Genomic DNA, 16,124 nt, shown 5'->3' with positions numbered 1-16,124 from the left:
TTATGAGAATTGACAGGGTTACAGAAATGTGCTGGCTAATCCCAGTACTTGTGAGTTGGAGTCAAAAGTATTGGGAGTCCAGGGCCACCTCCTCAGCTATATATTGGAACAGCACGGTCTGGTGCTTTGTATTTGATTGTTAATTATTTTGCTCCCTGAGGTCTGCTTGCTGTCTCTTAAGAGCAGACTATCACTTAACCCAAATGTTGCTGTGTAACCTTGCCTCCAAAATTATCCCTCATCAGCTGAATAAATGCCTACACGCCTGGGCAGGGCAGAGTGAGGCAGATGTGGCCCAAGTTTGATTTGAGGACAGGGGGGAAGGAGACAGAAGAGGAAACAGTTGCCATGGGGATAGGTGAAGAACCACATGGGCCAGGGGAGAATCAGCTCAGCACATGTACGTATTTATGGAGATATTGGATGGAAAGTAGCCCAGACAGAAATGATTAAAGCAAACAGCATGGGATGTGGGGCTGAGAGGTAACAACGGAGATTGGGGGGTGGTATCTGCCCAGCCCCAGGTGAAACAAGGCTTATTTAAATACAACAGGTGCCTGTGTCTTTTATTGTTTGAAAAGGGGTTAAATGATATCCACCCCCCAATAATTATAGCATTTAATAATAAACATTATTCACACTTATATTTTCTACAATATATCGAATTAAAGGTCAGCTTGTACAACATGAGATACTAACTCAGTGCCCCCCAATCCCTCCTACCCCCAATCCCTGCTGGGCAACCCACCACCACTCTAGGGAGAGGGCATCACTTTCTCCATGTTTGCAAATTGCTGTCTTTTGGATCCCGAGGGCAATGTACCCATGATCTCTTACCAGTTGCCCATATGCACACACATTTGTCCTGTAGGAATAACTGCACAACTCATGCACTTCTGTGTTTAATATGCCACATCTCCCGGGGTAGAATGTGAGACCTTGACTCTTTATAGTGATGTCAGAGGGTGGGCATGAGGCTGGGAAGAACATCTTTCTGCCATACAGATGACATCTCTGGAGAAGGTTCATGTGCATGAGGGGCTCAGTACAGTTTCACTTAGAGTATACCCGCTACAAAATCTCTGTGGGCAAAGGCTGCTGGACTGCTATGTGACATCTAACAGAGACAGTGGACACCTGAGGTAGCTGGTGGCCCAGCAGAGACAGGAGTACAACCATTAGAGGAGACAGATCCAGGGCCACAGTGCTTTTAGGAACCATAGTGTTCTCTGGAAGTGGTATTTTCATGGGGACACTGGCCACCCACCCCTTTGGAATCTCTTTTGACTCACTGTGAAGGGCCCAGAACTGTCTGGCTTGTGGCTCACTCTTACTGAAATTCCTAGAGGCTGAAATGGTGTTAGTGGGCTCTCAAGAGTTGGCCCTTATCCAGATGAGCGTGATAAGGCTTCAGGGCACAATAACTGCTTAGTACCTCCCTAGGAGGGGGCAAGGTACAGACCAAAAGATGCCTGTGGGTACTTAAGCAGTGGAGATCTCTCAGTGAGCTATCTCTCAGGAACTTAACTTACCCTCAAAGAGCAGAGAAATAAATCAGTTGGGAAATAACTTCCTCTGCCTGCCTCAGACCTGAAAGACTCTAGCTGGGCCGGGGAGGTACATGTTTGGTGTCCAAGTCCAGACCAGGATTAGCTGGCTTTTTGCCTACAAAGCAAAGCCAAGGCAATCAGGGCTTAGGGGAGAACAGATTTTCCTTAGCAATCTTGGAACTGGTCAACTTCAAGATTCCTCTTAGAAGGAGAAATTTCTGTAAGATCGCATCCCAAGGGTATGAGGAAGTCAGGAAAAAGCCAAGGTGAGAAAACGGGCTACTGACTTTCTCAACCAAAATGCTTCTTAGCTCTGACCCTGGACAGAAGTCTTTCCTTAGGGTAACTAGACAAAGATAGAGACCAACTTCACCTGCCTAGTACCTGGAGCTGCTGAAGGCAAGACTGAGGGCAACCTAAGCTCACCCTGGAAGCATTGTGGTACTCCAGTCCCCCAGCCCCAAGCCCTCTGCAGTTGTCCAAGTGGTCTGGGCAGCAGCAAGATGCAGCATAGGCGCCAGCAGACCCAGTGACATCTCTGGAGACCCTTCTGCTGCTGCCTTCCCTTATTCTCTGTGGGTTTTGAGAGGTTCGTTTGCTGCCACTTCCCTGAAAGAAACAGAGAGAAGCAAAGTTATTTCATGGATAGCAGAATAGCTCCTTCTTGGCTAAGCTGGGATCAGTAAGGCTTATGGTAAAATCTAGACTTTACAGATCTCTCATAGTCCTTGCTGGGCCCACCATTTTTCTCTGACAGTCCATTCTTCCTAGTTCCCTACATTATGGTGATTGACTAAGACAATGGCAGCCTTCCTAAATGATGTCTTGCTTTCACTCTTGAAGCCCTTTGTCTTCTTGCCATTAAGAAGGCAGTTACAAAGGCAAATTAGAGTACTGTCTTCCTGAATTAGACCTTGCTCCAGAATTCACCATCACAGCCCGCTCTAGTCTTCTATTGCCACTCTTCTCCTTGTCAGTGGGCTTTGTCTTATCCACATATATTTTTTCTTGTCCAGTATAAAGTGCTACTCTCTCTCTCTCTGGTCTAGTTTAGGTGTCATGGGAGGGCTTCCCCAAGCCCTTTGCATCTATACTTATTTCTGTTATAAATCTCTTGCTTCCCCTGTGAGCAGACTCTGGGTTGTCCTTGTTTTGGGGGCCTACTCTGACCTCTGCCATCTGGCAGAGGCTCAGAGATTAGCTGAATGAAATGTCCTGCTAGGCAAGCTGTTGTTTTTAGAGATTAGGAGGCTGACTTGATGAGGCAGTATGCTAAGAATAGAGGCTGTGAGGCTTGGGGTGGGGGTTACAGCGCCAATGCCTAAAATAGATGCTCTTGCTTTCCTAATGAAGGACTTCCCAACCAAGGGACTCGTTTCCAGCAGACCTGCCACTTCATCTTTCTGAAGTTATGATAAAACCCTCAGTCCCCACTGAATATGCTGAGGAGAAGCTCTAAAGGCATTGAGGACCCCCGCCTGGAATCCTGAACGCTACCTGCAGGCTTGGAGGATTCTTTCTTGCAAAGGCCACTAAGCTGATGAACTCACATCCTGAGAATGCTCTTTCCTGGCACCATCACTTGAGTGTCCTCTGCCTGCCAAGTACGGGGTTGGGATAGACAGAGATTTACTCACCATGAAGGGAAATGTGTGGAGCCATCAGGTGTGGATCCATTCTGGCCACCCAGACCTGGAGGCAGGAACACACCCAGAGCTGCAGGAGGCTGAGGGTGGGGATCTGAGCAGGCATTAGCCCAGGCCAGGTCAGGGGCCCCTGGTACAGTTTGATAGAGACTGGGGCTGGGCTGGTAGGGACCGGTAGTATTGTCCGGTAAGGGTTTTGAGAAACAGTTCCAACGCGATAATGGACAGGTGGGGATTATGGTCTAAAATGGTAAGGGGGTGGCGGTGTAAGTTTGGGTAGTCTATGGGGACACAGGAGAACCCAGTGGTGGTAGGGGCAGCCAGGCGAAGGAGGTTCGTAGGGAGCCTCACCTGGACGGTGATACAACCCGGTCACTGTGTTCCCGTAGAACCCCCACGCCAGCTGGATGCCCAGGAGACTTAACACCAACCACAGCAAGAGCACTTTGAAGAGAGTCACTCGCATGTCCTGCGTCTCCCACTCCCGTAGGAACTCGCTGCCCAGGGTGCCCAGGGTTCCGAGCACCGTAGCGGGCAGGGCTTGCAGAAACTGCCCAGACCAAGGCTCCGCCATGACTGGGCAGCGCCCCACCGGGTGGACTGTCACTGTAGCCCTCACAGCGCAAGCGTATGGTCTTCCGGGGTTAGGCCCGTCAGCGCGCACGCGCAATAGCAGGCAAGGAAGATCTACTCTGCTTGCGCGAAGTGTTGGCAGTTTGGGGCGGGGTTTTAAAACCGCGCAGGCGCGCCCGGCCCCGCCCTGCTTACTTAAAGGATGAGTGATTCGGTGAGTATAAAATAGCAACTCGGTCTTTTATAGCCCCGGAGTTCCCGTGATGCTCCACGCGACCGCGCTGATTGGCTAAGCGTCTCGCTTTTAGGGCGTGGATGCGCTCTTGAGCAATCGTGGCCGAACTGCGAGCGTGCGCGCGTGCGCGGGGCCGCGGCCGGCGCCAGCTCGAGCCCGCAGGGCGCTCGGGGGCGCGCACGTCGCTCCCCGCCCTCCCGCCACCGCCCGCCCTCGTTCGCTCGCGCTCCCCGCCCGCCGCCCGCGGTCTCCCGTCGGTTCTCTCCTTAGTCCGCCGTCTCCCACGGAGCTGCCGGTCCTCGTCTCCGAGCTCGCGGACTCGCGGACGGGCGTCCCCAGCGCGAAGAGGCCGGACGCGGAGTCGTCGCCTTGAGGTGAGCCGGAGCAGCCCCTCCAGCCGCCGCGGCCCCGGGCCCGGCCGGTCAGCCGGCCGGCACCTTTCCGGTCACCCGCCCGGCGCCTGGCCGCGGCCGCGCCCCACCTGCTGCGCTCGGCCGCGGCCCCCGGCCCCGGCCCCTGACCCGGGCCCCGCGCCCGAGGCGGCGGCCCCGCCCGCCAGGCCCCGGAAGCGCGCCCCGCCGCCTCCAGTCCTCCTTCCCCCGCCCGCCCGCCCGCCCGCCGGGCCTGGTGGAGCCCCAGCCGCCCGCCCTCCCCGCCGCTTCCTCCCGGGGCTGCGCCGCGCTGGGCGGGGGCTCCGGCCGGCCCGCGGCCGCGCTCGGGGTCGCCTGCCGCTGCGGAGCGCGCGTGGCCGTCGGGAGTTGAGATGGGCTGGAAACTCTTGTACAACTCCATTTTGCCTCTCCGCGTTTAATGCGGATCGTTCCTCACGGCTTCACGCCCGGTGGAGACAGGCTTGGGGTGGGCTTTCTGTCTTCCGTGGCGTGTTACTGGGGACCGTGTAAGTAGGAGGTTGTTTTGAAGTCGTAGCTGTTGTGACTGTACGGGGGAAGGTATTATCCAGTTGAAAAGAAAAAAAGCATTTTGAAGATAGTCTGGCGAGGTTGCATCAGGATAGATGCATTTCTACTTAGAGTTACAACTTTAAGGATCACTTGCTGATGGGTTCCCCTTTCAGGTGGTTTTCACGAAATTGCACTTTTTTGCACCCAAATGGATTTTTAAAAAATACATGTTTAGTAGCCTATAGTGGAAAATAGGCACAGTTTTTTTTCCCCATTCTTTGGTTCTGTTTGTATATTCTAATAGTCCTCAGTAAAACTTCTGACCTTGGCTGGTTATTTATTTGTTTCTTTCTGTCTTCTGACATTTCTTTTGAAACAAGCGTTTATTGCAGGTTATATATAATTGTGTGTGAGATGTGCATGCACACACACGCAAAAATCAGGTTGTAGTCCCGTGCAAACCTGGAAGGGGGAAAACTCGTATTTTAGGATGCTGTAAGGTGAGACTTTTCAGCCACTTAGTGACATTCCAAATACGTATTCACCATGTGGATGGTTTTTCAGCTTCCACATGGCTAGTTTGGTAGTGATACTATTTTGAGCATTTAACACAAGTATCATTGTTAAACTAAAAATATAAGGCTAGGTCTTAATCTTGAAGGCTCTCTTTGAGAAGTTGTTTTGAGGATTTTTCTACTTACGTGGAACAGTGATTTTTCTTAGGGACATAAACTATTTGAAGCTTTTTTTTTTTTTCTTTCTGTTTTCTCTTTGGTGTTGGGAACTGAGCTCGGGGCTTTGGAGCATAGTAAGCAGGTTCTGTATCACTGAGCCTCACTCCAGCCCTACAGCTAACTTGGTCAAAGTCTAGCGCTCAACCTACGTAGCCTCTACGTAAAGATTTACTGGGAGAGAATAGGAATATGTCTAATCTATTGATTTTTTTTTTTTAATGTAGTGTTTTAGACTGGAAAAAACACTTTAGGATTTACAAACCAATTCCATTTGTAGGTGTGGAAACTGAGCTCAGGGTTTGTTTGTTTTTTTTTCCCCCTTCTTTTAAAGAGAGAACAATGGGTGTAATACTAACAGAACCACCAGCCTAAGACTTAAAAAAAAAAAATGGACACCAGGGCAGACTTGAGACCTAGAACTTGATTTGTACATCAAGCCGTCCTCTAATTTTTATAGTGCTCCCCATTCTGCCTCTTGATCAGTGCTGGGATCGCTGGGTGTGTGTGCCACCATTCCTGCTGAGGCTGAAAATGTGTGAAGGTCATATGTGTAGTTAGAGTATAAACTCTTTTTTCTATGAGGCATCCTCCATGCACTTTCAGTTAAGTCGGGGGTTCCAGGCTGCCCTCTGTTCTTTACCGTGCAGACTGCATATTTGCGGAGGATCTGGTCAATCCGTTTGCCAAACAAAGTTTTAACTTTTTGTACATAGTTCCTTTCTGGCTAGGCCTCGCCTTTGAGTGTGTTAGTTTTCTTGAGGACCCAGCTTCTGGGAGTTTACTATTAGCAAAGACAACATGATGAGGTCCAGCAAGAATGTTTCAGGCAGCTGTAGGCCCTTTAACTCCATTTTAAGTGCACAGTTGAGAATCTGCATGCATCAGGCCTGCACATGTGGGAGTGCTTTTGTTGGAGTGTTTTCATTAGTCTTTATACCTACCCTGCTTGTCATTAACTCTTTTTTAAGATTTTTATTTATTTTATGTGTATGAGGAGTGTTCTTTCTGTACGTACACCTGTATAAGAGGGCATCAGATCGCAGTATAGATGGTTGTGAGCCACCTTGTGGTTGCTGGGAATTGAACTCAGGACCTCTGGAAGAAGAGACAATGCTTTTAACCACTGAGCCATTTCTCCAGCCCCCATCATTAACTCTTTTTAAAAGTCCAACCTGATCTATTAGGGTTGTAAGTTATTAGAGTGTAGAAACAGATTATCAGATGTTTCTTAGTCCGTGGAGTGGAGTTAAAGTACTAAGAAAAGGCAGAATGCTAAGCTGGTATTTTGACTGGTCCTCAGAGAGCCAGGAGATCAGTTAACTTTGTTGAAAGACTAATATAAGATCGGTGGATTTCAATAGACAGTACGCTTGCTTCTGTTGCATTATTGCTACTAGCAGTGATGACAGATTGTGCATAAATGCACAGTTGGAAGGCAAGGTGACAAACCAGTAATTGAAGCACCCCAGGAGGTAGGCGGATTGCCGATTTGAGGCCAGCCTGGGCTATATATATTAAAAAAAAAAAATCCTGTCTCCAAAAACAGAGGTTCCTGATAATGTCCTTTCCTGTTAGTGCTCCTATCCATTGGAATTCCGTTGGTACACTGAAGCATTGATAACTAGCTGTGTGTTACTTGTCTGTTTTTTGTGGTCCTGGGAATTGAGCCCACCTTTGAGGCAGTCAAGCATGCTGCTGAGCTGTACTATTAGTCTCTGTGTTTTAACTAAGTGGTTGATTACTTTTCAGCCTGAGGCTTGAACCCAGAGCACTACGCGTGCGTGCGTGCGTGCTACAGTATACTCTGCTACTGAAGTATATCCTTAGCTAACAAGATTTTACTTTTGTTTTGAGATGGACTTTTTACATTGCCAGGGTATGATCATGAACTTATCTGCAGCCTAGCCTGATCTTAAAACTGTCAACTTTCCTCAGCCAGTAACTGGCATTAAAGGAATATGCCATTAGGCCCAACTAAACTGCATTTTACCTATCTTCTTACCTATCTACCTGCCTATTTATTTATTTTGAGACAGAGTTTCACTAGGTGAGGCTAGCCTGGAAACCTAACTATGTGTAGCCTAGGCTGGCCTTGAACTACAGTGGGTCTCTCTTAGTTTAGGCCTCCTGAGTGCTGGGGTTGCTGGTGTGAGCCACCATGCCTAGCTTGTAACATTTAAGTGTGCATCTTACTGTTAGTGTTTTGGTGGCATTAGATATTTCTGACAATGAATTTCAAAAGTAATCTAAAGTTAGTAATTACAGTAAAATCTTTCTCTTATTTTCCTTTTTATTTTTTTATTTTATAATTTATTCACTTTACATCCGGATTGTAACACCCTCACTCATCTCCTTCTGGTCCCAACCTCTGTAAAAATCCCTATTTCAAGTGACTTCTTATTTGGTTTCTGAGACAGTCTTGAATGTAACTTAGAACTGGCTTAGAACTCTGTGTAGTCCAGGCTGGCCTCACAATTGAGCAGTCTGCCTGCTTCAGTCTCCCTGGTGCAGGAGTTACAGGTGTGAGCTGCCCTTTTTGACTCATTTTTAACCTGTGGTGCTGTAGTATTTAAGTGAAGGTTTGTATATTCATAGGTTTCATAGGTTTGCAAACCATGTGACTGAAGACAAGCTACACAGCAAAGCTGCTTATTCTGGGTGTTGGTTTCAGTTTATTGGTGTTTGCTTTATAAGAATTTGAATATACTTAAAATTTTTCTTTTGACTGTGTCTTTTCAATACTAAGTGATCAAAGTATGAAATACAGATTGTTAAATTGTAACTAATATTCAGTTCATACCAAACTGAACTTGATTTGAGGAGAGGGGTTGGAGTATCTTTTATGTTTGTCGAGAGACAGGGTTTCTCTGCGTAGCCTTGGCTGTAGACCAGGCTGGCCTCGAACTCACTGAGATCCACCTGTCTTCTGAGCGCTGGGAGGCTTGCACCACCATGCTGGGCCTTGGTTGGGGGTATCTTTTGAGAAGGGTTCTTGTTAATAGAGCTAGGTTGAGGTTAAATTAATGTCAGTCCTTTGCTTCCACCTCCCAAGTCATGATAATACAAGTGTCTGTCATGACAACCATCCCCTCATTGGGATAGGTAGAGTAAATATATTCAGGTTTATTTATGATAGTATCTTCAAGTGCAAGTAAGAGGAGAACAAGCAGCTAATGAAATATTCTTTTGGGAGGGGTGTTTGTTTTGATATTGAGATAGGATTTCTCTGTGTAGGCCTGTATGTCCTGGGACTCTCTTTGTAGATCAGGTTGGTTTATAGAGATCCCCCTGCCTCTGCCTTCTAAGTTTTGCATACTCACCAAGTTTTGTTTTGTTTTGTTTGTTGTTGTGGACCAGGCTGGCCTCTGCCCCCTGGAGTGCAGGGATTACAGGTGTGCCCAGCTTTGAGACAGGGACTCTTGGAACCTGGGTTGGCCTAAAACTAGCTATGTAGCCAAAAAATGACCTTGAACTTCTTGATCCTCCTGCCTAAACCTCCCTGATTCAGGCATAACAGGTATATGTGACTATTCCTGGCTTTTTGTGAAGCTGGCTTAGAACTTTCTGACCTGCCTCTTATCTCCTGAGTGTCTTGGGACTTACACTCAATGGAGTTTCAGTTACAATCCCTTTTTGTTGCTGTGTTGTTTTCTAAATATGGGGGCAGGCTGTAGCAGTGATGGCTCAGCTGTTAAAAGCAGAGGTTCCAGATTGATTCTCAGCACTCACATGTTGGCTCCACACCATCTGGAACTCCAGTTCCAAGATATCTGACACCTTTTGACTTTCTTGGGCAATAAGCATGCAAATGGTACGCAGATATACATGTAGGCAAATGTCTATACACATTAATAACAACAAAACTTTCAGTTTCCTGACTGGTTTTAGTGCATTCTTGTGACCCCAGATCTCCGGAAGGCTGAGGTAGGATGATTGTTCAAGTTTGAGGCCAGCTTCAGCTGCATCTAATATAATATCTCAAAAAAAAAAAAAAAAACAAAAACCAAAACAAAACAAAGAAACAAAAACAAAAAAAAATGAGCCAGGCGTCTGGTTGCACATCTATAACCCAGCTCTTGGGAAGTAAAGGCAGGAGGATCAGGATTTCAAGTTTGAGGCCTCTGAGTCATTTCTCTGGTCCTCAGATATTTTGCTTAGTGTGTGTTTGTACAAGTTCATGTTGTACATGTGTGGGCATCCTTGTGGAAACATGGTTGGTGCTGGTTGTCTTTCTCTGTTGCTTTCAACCTTATTTTTAAAAATATTCTTCAGTTTCCAAATAGGCTGGCTGGCCAGGAAATTTCAGGGGTCCTCCTGTGTGTCCACCCTTTCCAGTGCTGGGGTTATAGATGTGCTGTCATGCCCAACTTTTACATGGGTAAAAGTCAAGCCGGGGGCTAGCAAGTTGGCTCAGTGGTTTAGAGAAACTATGCTGCTTTTCCAGAGGTCTTGAGTTCAATTCCCAGCAATCACATGGTGGCTCACAACCATCTACAATGGAATCTGACTCCTTCTTCCGGTGTGCATGAAAGCAGAGTACTTACATACATAAATAAATCTTAAAAACAAAACAACAGGCAAGCTATTTACCAAATAAACTATCATCAGTCTTTTTTTCCCCCCTCATGTCATCAGTTTACAAAGAGCTGCTTTTCTACTTTTAATTTCCTTGTAAGGCCTGTGTTAAGAAGGAACATGGGGACTGTCTGACCTATCTTACAGGATTTCTATTGCTGTGATAAAACAAGGGAACCAAAAGCAACTTGGAGGGGAGGTCTGGAGAGATGGCTCAGAGGTTAAAAGCACTGTCTTGCTTTTCCAGAGGTCCTGAGTTCAATTCCCAGCAACCACATGGTGCCTCACAACCATCTATACAGGGATCTGATGCCCTCTTCTGGCATGCAGGTGTACACGGAGATAGAGCACTAATTGCCATAAGATAAATAAATATTAAAAAAAAAATAAGGCAACCTGAAGGGAAGGTTTTATTTGGCTTGAGCTTCACAGTTCATTGAAGGAACTCAAACAGGACAGGAACTTAGAGGTAGGAACTGATGCAGCAGCCAAGGAGGAGTGCTGCTTACTGGCTGGCTAAGCCTTAGAGAATCCAGGACCATCAGTCCAGGGGGCACTGTGCCTTTTCCATTGGCTAAGGAAGTGCTCCAGAAGCTTGCCTGTAGGCAAATCTATGAAAGAATTTTCTCAAATGAGGCATTCTTCTCTTTGATGACTTTAGAATGTATCAAGTTGACATGAATTAGCCAGCTTGGGACATTTGTAAAGCGCTTGCTTATGTGTAAGGCCCTGACCTGGTATTAAGAAATAAAACTTAAAAAGGAAATACTAGTTGATAAGGACAGTCATTAAATGTTAAGCAATCAAAAAAAAAAAACCGGGTATGGTGGCGTACCCCTGTAATTCCAGCACTTGGAGAGGCAGAGGTAGGTGGATTACTGTGAGTTGAAGGCCAGCCTGGTCTACAAAGTGAGTCCAGGACAGCCAAGGCTACACAAAGAAATCCTGTCCTGAAAACTTAAAAAAAAAAGGTTGAGTGGTCTAGGTAGTACAGTGATTACTGTAAAAGTCTAACTTTAGGCGATTAAAGATTACGTAATAGGCGCTGGAGAGGTGGCTTAGAGGCAAAGCACTGGCTGCTCTTCCAGAGGTCCTGAGTTCAATCCCCAGCAACCACATGGTGGCTTACAACCATCTCTAATGAGATCTGGTACCCTCTTCTGGCGTGCATGTGTACGTGCAGATGGAACACTGTCTACATAATAAATAAATCTTTAAAAAAAAAAAGATTACGTAATAGTAGGACTGGAGAGGTGGTTAAGAGCACATGCTGCTCTTGCATTGGCCCCAGGATCAATTCCCAGAACCCTCATGGTAGCTCACAAATGTCCCTAACTCTAGTTCAAGGAGATCTGGTGCCCTCTTCTGACCGCCAAGAGCATCAAACACACCTGATGCACATACGTAATTTCAGGCATAATACTAATATACATAAAAAAGATTTGTATAACAGAGCTATCAAGATGGCTGGGTAAGCCGGGCACAGTGCCACATGCCTGTAATCCCAGCATTATGGGGAGGCAGAGGCAGGCAGCGCTTTTTGAGTTTGAGACCAGACTAGTCTACAAAGTGAGTCCAGAAAAGCCAAGGCTGCACAGAGAAACCCTTTCTCAAAAAACAAACAAAAAAGTTAAGGTAAAGATGTTTATACCACCAAGCCTGGCCAGTTGAGTTCTGTACCTTGTACCCACATGTTAGAATTTAAGAAAATCAACCTCTATATGCTATCCTCTGACCTACATGTATAGAGGTCATCTATACATCTGCCTCTATATATGTGCATGTGTATATATGTGCACACACACAAATAAGTGAGGCAGAAAGAAAATTACTATAAGGAAACTTTGGAGTTGAGTATGTTAGCTCACTCCTTTAATCCCAACCCTTGGAGGCAGAGACAGAAGGACCTCTGAGTTCAAGGCCTTCCTTGTGTATGTAGTGAGTTTCCAGGCCATCTAGAGCTATGCAATGAGACCCTGTTTTCAAGGAAAGAATAGGGAATATTCTGGTTGAAATTTCTCAGCAAGTAAAGGTACTTGCCACAGGAGTCTGACAATCTTGAGTTTGATTCCTGGGATCCATGTGATACAAGGAGGGAACAAACTTGCCCAAGTTGTCCTCTGACTCTCCTCACCATACAGAATAATAAATAAATAAGTGTAAAAACAAGGTTGGGGGAAATTTGTATATAGAATTCATCTGCTTTATTTTATTTATTCATTATTTATACAGCATTCTGCCTGCTTGTGTGTCTGTACAGTAGATGGCTATGAGCCATCTACTGGGATGGGTGGTGGCTGGGAATTGAACTCAGAAGCTTTGGAAGAACAGTTCGTAACCTCTGAGCCATCTATCCAGCCCCTATCTGTTTTACTTTAAAAGGACAGCATTATGTTTGAAAAATAAGGTTGATAGGTGAAAAAGGAAGGCCATGACATCTGTGGACATGCTAACATGGAAGAGGGAATTTTTATGGGGTTATACCCCTGGATAAAGAACTATAGGCAAATAATGGCTGCTAGGAGAAAGATACTTAGCCTCTCTCTTATTGGTTGGTTGTTTATTGCAGAGTAGTTGTATTTATATATTTGTGCATATATATGTGTACATGTATGTATTTAACAATAATAAAGAAAAATGCTATTATCAACTTGAGGGGGTTCTTGGGAGGGAATAAAGGGAAAAATGGTAATTCTATTTCAATTAAAAATTTTTTTTAATTTTTATCTGTTTGGTATGTTTGTTTGTTTGTTTGCTTTTTGAGAAAGGTCTCTGTAGCCATAGATGACCCAGAACTTAAGATGTAGACCAGGCTAGCCTGGAACTCAGAGAGATCTACCTCCCTCTTCTCCTGAGTCTGAGATTTTATATGTATGCCATCATGCAAGGCATTCTATACACATACTTATTTTGTGGGGGGTGGGTTTCAAGGTAGGATTTCTCTATGAAGTCCTGAGTGTCCTGGAATTCACTCTGCAGACGAGGCTGTCCTCAGATTCGCAGAGATCCTCCTGCCTCTACTGGGATTAAAGACATGTGCCACTATGCTCAGCTAAAAGTTATTTTTTTACAAAGGAAGGTCATGGGTGGTGTGTGGGTATGGGTATGTGTATCTGTATTTTTTTTATTTTTATTTTTTTTTTTTGAGACAAGGTTTCTCTGTGCAGCCTTGGCTGTTGTGGAACTTTGTAGACCAACCTGGCCTCGAACTCACAGTGATCTGCTTGCCTCCGCCTCCTTGAGTGCTGGGCCACAGGCGTGCTCCAATGCACCCTGCATAAATGATAATTTTTATGATGTTAATAGCTTTTCCCTTGATACCAGTAAAACGAGCAGAAGCTCCGATGTGTTCAGTATTTAGCTTCACCTACATCCCATCACCACAGCCAAGGTGGTGCTAGAGGTGTAATGACCTTAATACTGCTTTACATGGGGTACCAAAGACCACCCTCATCCAGATAGTGTAACAGGTGGGGTTCATGAAGCTACCAAGGCAATTGTTGTTGTGCTTGCATCTAATTGTGATTAGTCTATGTGTGTGTCAAGTTGGTGGAAGTGGTTTGCTGTTGAGCACCAGATCAACTCAATTGAGCTTGGTAACAACAGTGATAGAAAAGCAAAACAGTGAAATTGATAGACCTCTGCAAAATTGATTGGGGGCTGGTGTGTGGGGGAAAACATGCCCCACAAAGCAGTGGTTCTCCACCCCTGTTGCCACTCTTGACTAATCTCTATCTCCAAAAACATTTACATTGTAATTCATGACAATAGCAAAACAATAGTTATGAAGTAGCAGTAAAAGTAATTTTATGGTTGGGAGTCACCACAGCATGAGGAACTGTATTAAGGGGTGGAAGTCTTTGGAAGGTTGAGAACCACTGCCTTAAAGTGTGATGGGTTGTAGTTGGGTGTAGTGGTTAAAGTACTATGGCAAGGAATTTAAGGCGAAGGGTATCATTGAAGAGTTCTGCAAGTGCAGTTAAGTAGTGCTGTACATTTTCCTGTCTGGATTGATATTTACATTGTTTGGTTTTTTCCTTATAAAATTAACTTACTTTTTCTTTTCATTTCTTATTTTTATAGCTTTGCATTGAGAAGTTCCAGGTACTTTGTACAACCACTGTCAGAAGCTGTGTGTTTTCAGCACCTTTGTAAGGTATGTAAATAAGTATTTTTTCCAGCATTTCATTTTTCATTTCATATTGAGAGATTATTATTAATACAAAATCTGTGGGAATGTGATTGCTATTAATAATTAGTAACTCTCTTGTCCTCCAGTCTTGAAGGCGTTTAAATTTTTCTGTTGCTTTGTGCGTGTGTGTATACACGTGTGTGGAGGTTAGAGGACAGCTGTGGAAGTCAGTTCGTTCCTTCCTGTCTTGCCAGCTCCATTTTCTTTGTTTTTGCTTGTTTTTTGAGATGGGGCGTCTCTGTAACAGTCTTGGCTGTCCTGGAAACTGCTATGTAGACCAGGTTGGCCTTGAATTCTGAGATCCACTTGCCTCTGCCTCCTGACTGCTGGGATTAAAAGTGTGAGCCACCACGCCCTACACTCTTTCTTTTTTTAAAGACAGGGTCTCACTGTGTGTCCTGAGCCACCACGCCCTGCACTCTTTCTTTTTTTAAAGACAGGGTCTCACTCTGTGTCCCTGGCTGACCTGGAACTCACTATGTAGATCGAAGGCTGTCTTCAGATTTACAAAGAACTGCCTGCCTGTGTCCTGGGTGCTGGGGTTAAAAGTGTATGCTACCACATTTGGTCCTGCCTGATTGGAGCTTTCCATGGAGCTTCACTGACTGGCCTGCAGACACCAAATGGAAGAGCTCCAGGACTCAATGAGAGATCCTATTTCAAAAACTAAGTTGTCAGTATCTGAGGAATATCAGCTGAGGTTCACCTCTATCCTCCATGAGTACCTTCATCCATGAAAAAATATGTACATACATACATACATAATTTTTTTTTGAGACAGGTTCTTAGTGTGTGGTCCAGGATTTGTCAAACTCAAAGATCTACCTCTGCCTCCCAAGTGCTCAGATTAAAAACTACACCCAGCAAAATAAACATTTCTTTACATAATTTATTTTTGCGTATTTCACTGGCCCATAAATAAATTTTTAAAAACCAGTTATACCACAGTTTGACTACATAAAGATTGTTTGCTTCTAAAACTTTGTTCATGGCTGGAGGATGGAGAGATGGTTCTGCTGCTAAGAGCACTTGCTGTTCTTCTAGAGCAGAGCTTCTCAACTCTCCTGATACTGGAAACGTTTAATACAGTCACTCATGTTGTATTGATCCCCAGCAATAAAATTACTTTTGTTGTTACCTTATAACTATAATTGTGTTGCTGTTATGAATTGTAATGTAAATATCTTATATGCGGGATATTTGGTCTGTGACCTCTGTGAGAGGGTCTTTTGACCCCCCCCTCCTTTCCTGTAAGGGGTCATGACCCATAGGTTGAGAACTGCTGTTTTAGAGGAAGCAAATCCAGTTCCTAGTACCCACAGGGGCCTCACAAGCTTCTGTAATTCTGTTCCAAGGTCCTAATGCCGTCTTCTGGTCTCTGTGGGTACCAGACATGGCAAAATGCTATATAGACATATTTTCAGGTGAAACATCCATATGCATAAAATAAAAATTAATAATTTTTTAAAAGAACTTAACACTTAATAAAACCCATGTTTGAAAGAAGTATTTATATCATTGAGCCCTTCACAAGTGAGATTGTTTTGCATTTTGTTTGGTGTCCGAGTGTCTAGAAATGGTAGGAAGCTTGCTATAATCATCACTGTTTCTTCTGCATAATTAGCCTTTTGAAGATGGATGAGGTAAAATTATAATTATCTTAAGTACGCTGAATTAGTCACTTTTAAAGCTATGGTTATTTTATCTGAATGGAAAT

The 16,124-nt window shown here is 45.0% G+C and overlaps 2 protein-coding genes across 7 annotated transcripts in view; one reads left to right on the top strand and one right to left on the bottom strand.

Moving 5' to 3' along the window:
* Nucleotides 1-536: 536 nt before the first annotated feature.
* Tcta (T cell leukemia translocation altered) lies at nucleotides 537-4,082 on the bottom strand. Of its 5 annotated transcripts, none has more exons than XM_060385273.1 (3): nucleotides 3,548-4,082; nucleotides 3,188-3,266; nucleotides 537-2,159 (listed from the first exon to the last, which is right to left on the bottom strand). In XM_060385273.1, exons 1-3 carry the CDS (start codon nucleotides 3,768-3,770, stop codon nucleotides 2,117-2,119), a joined length of 345 nt encoding a protein of 114 aa, XP_060241256.1. In that variant the 5' UTR covers nucleotides 3,771-4,082; the 3' UTR covers nucleotides 537-2,116. The 5 variants fall into 5 exon arrangements, with proteins under 5 accessions (XP_060241256.1, XP_021518430.1, XP_060241255.1 ...); XM_021662755.2 differs by having other exon boundaries at nucleotides 3,188-3,242; nucleotides 3,548-3,952; XM_060385272.1 differs by having other exon boundaries at nucleotides 3,188-3,290; nucleotides 3,548-3,770.
* Nucleotides 4,083-4,237: 155 nt separating this feature from the next.
* The window catches only part of Rhoa (ras homolog family member A), a 32,595-nt gene continuing 20,708 nt past the window's right edge, over nucleotides 4,238-16,124 (top strand). For both annotated transcript variants that reach the window (XM_021662735.2, XM_060385271.1), the window contains exons 1-2: nucleotides 4,238-4,378; nucleotides 14,299-14,371. The gene's annotated coding sequence lies outside the window, so the exon portion shown is untranslated. The remainder of the gene's footprint in view (nucleotides 4,379-14,298; nucleotides 14,372-16,124) is intronic.

This window comes from Meriones unguiculatus, chromosome 6 (genome assembly GCF_030254825.1).
Source record: "Meriones unguiculatus strain TT.TT164.6M chromosome 6, Bangor_MerUng_6.1, whole genome shotgun sequence".
Lineage (NCBI taxonomy): Eukaryota > Metazoa > Chordata > Mammalia > Rodentia > Muridae > Meriones > Meriones unguiculatus.
This window is presented reverse-complemented; position numbering and strand designations above follow the sequence as displayed.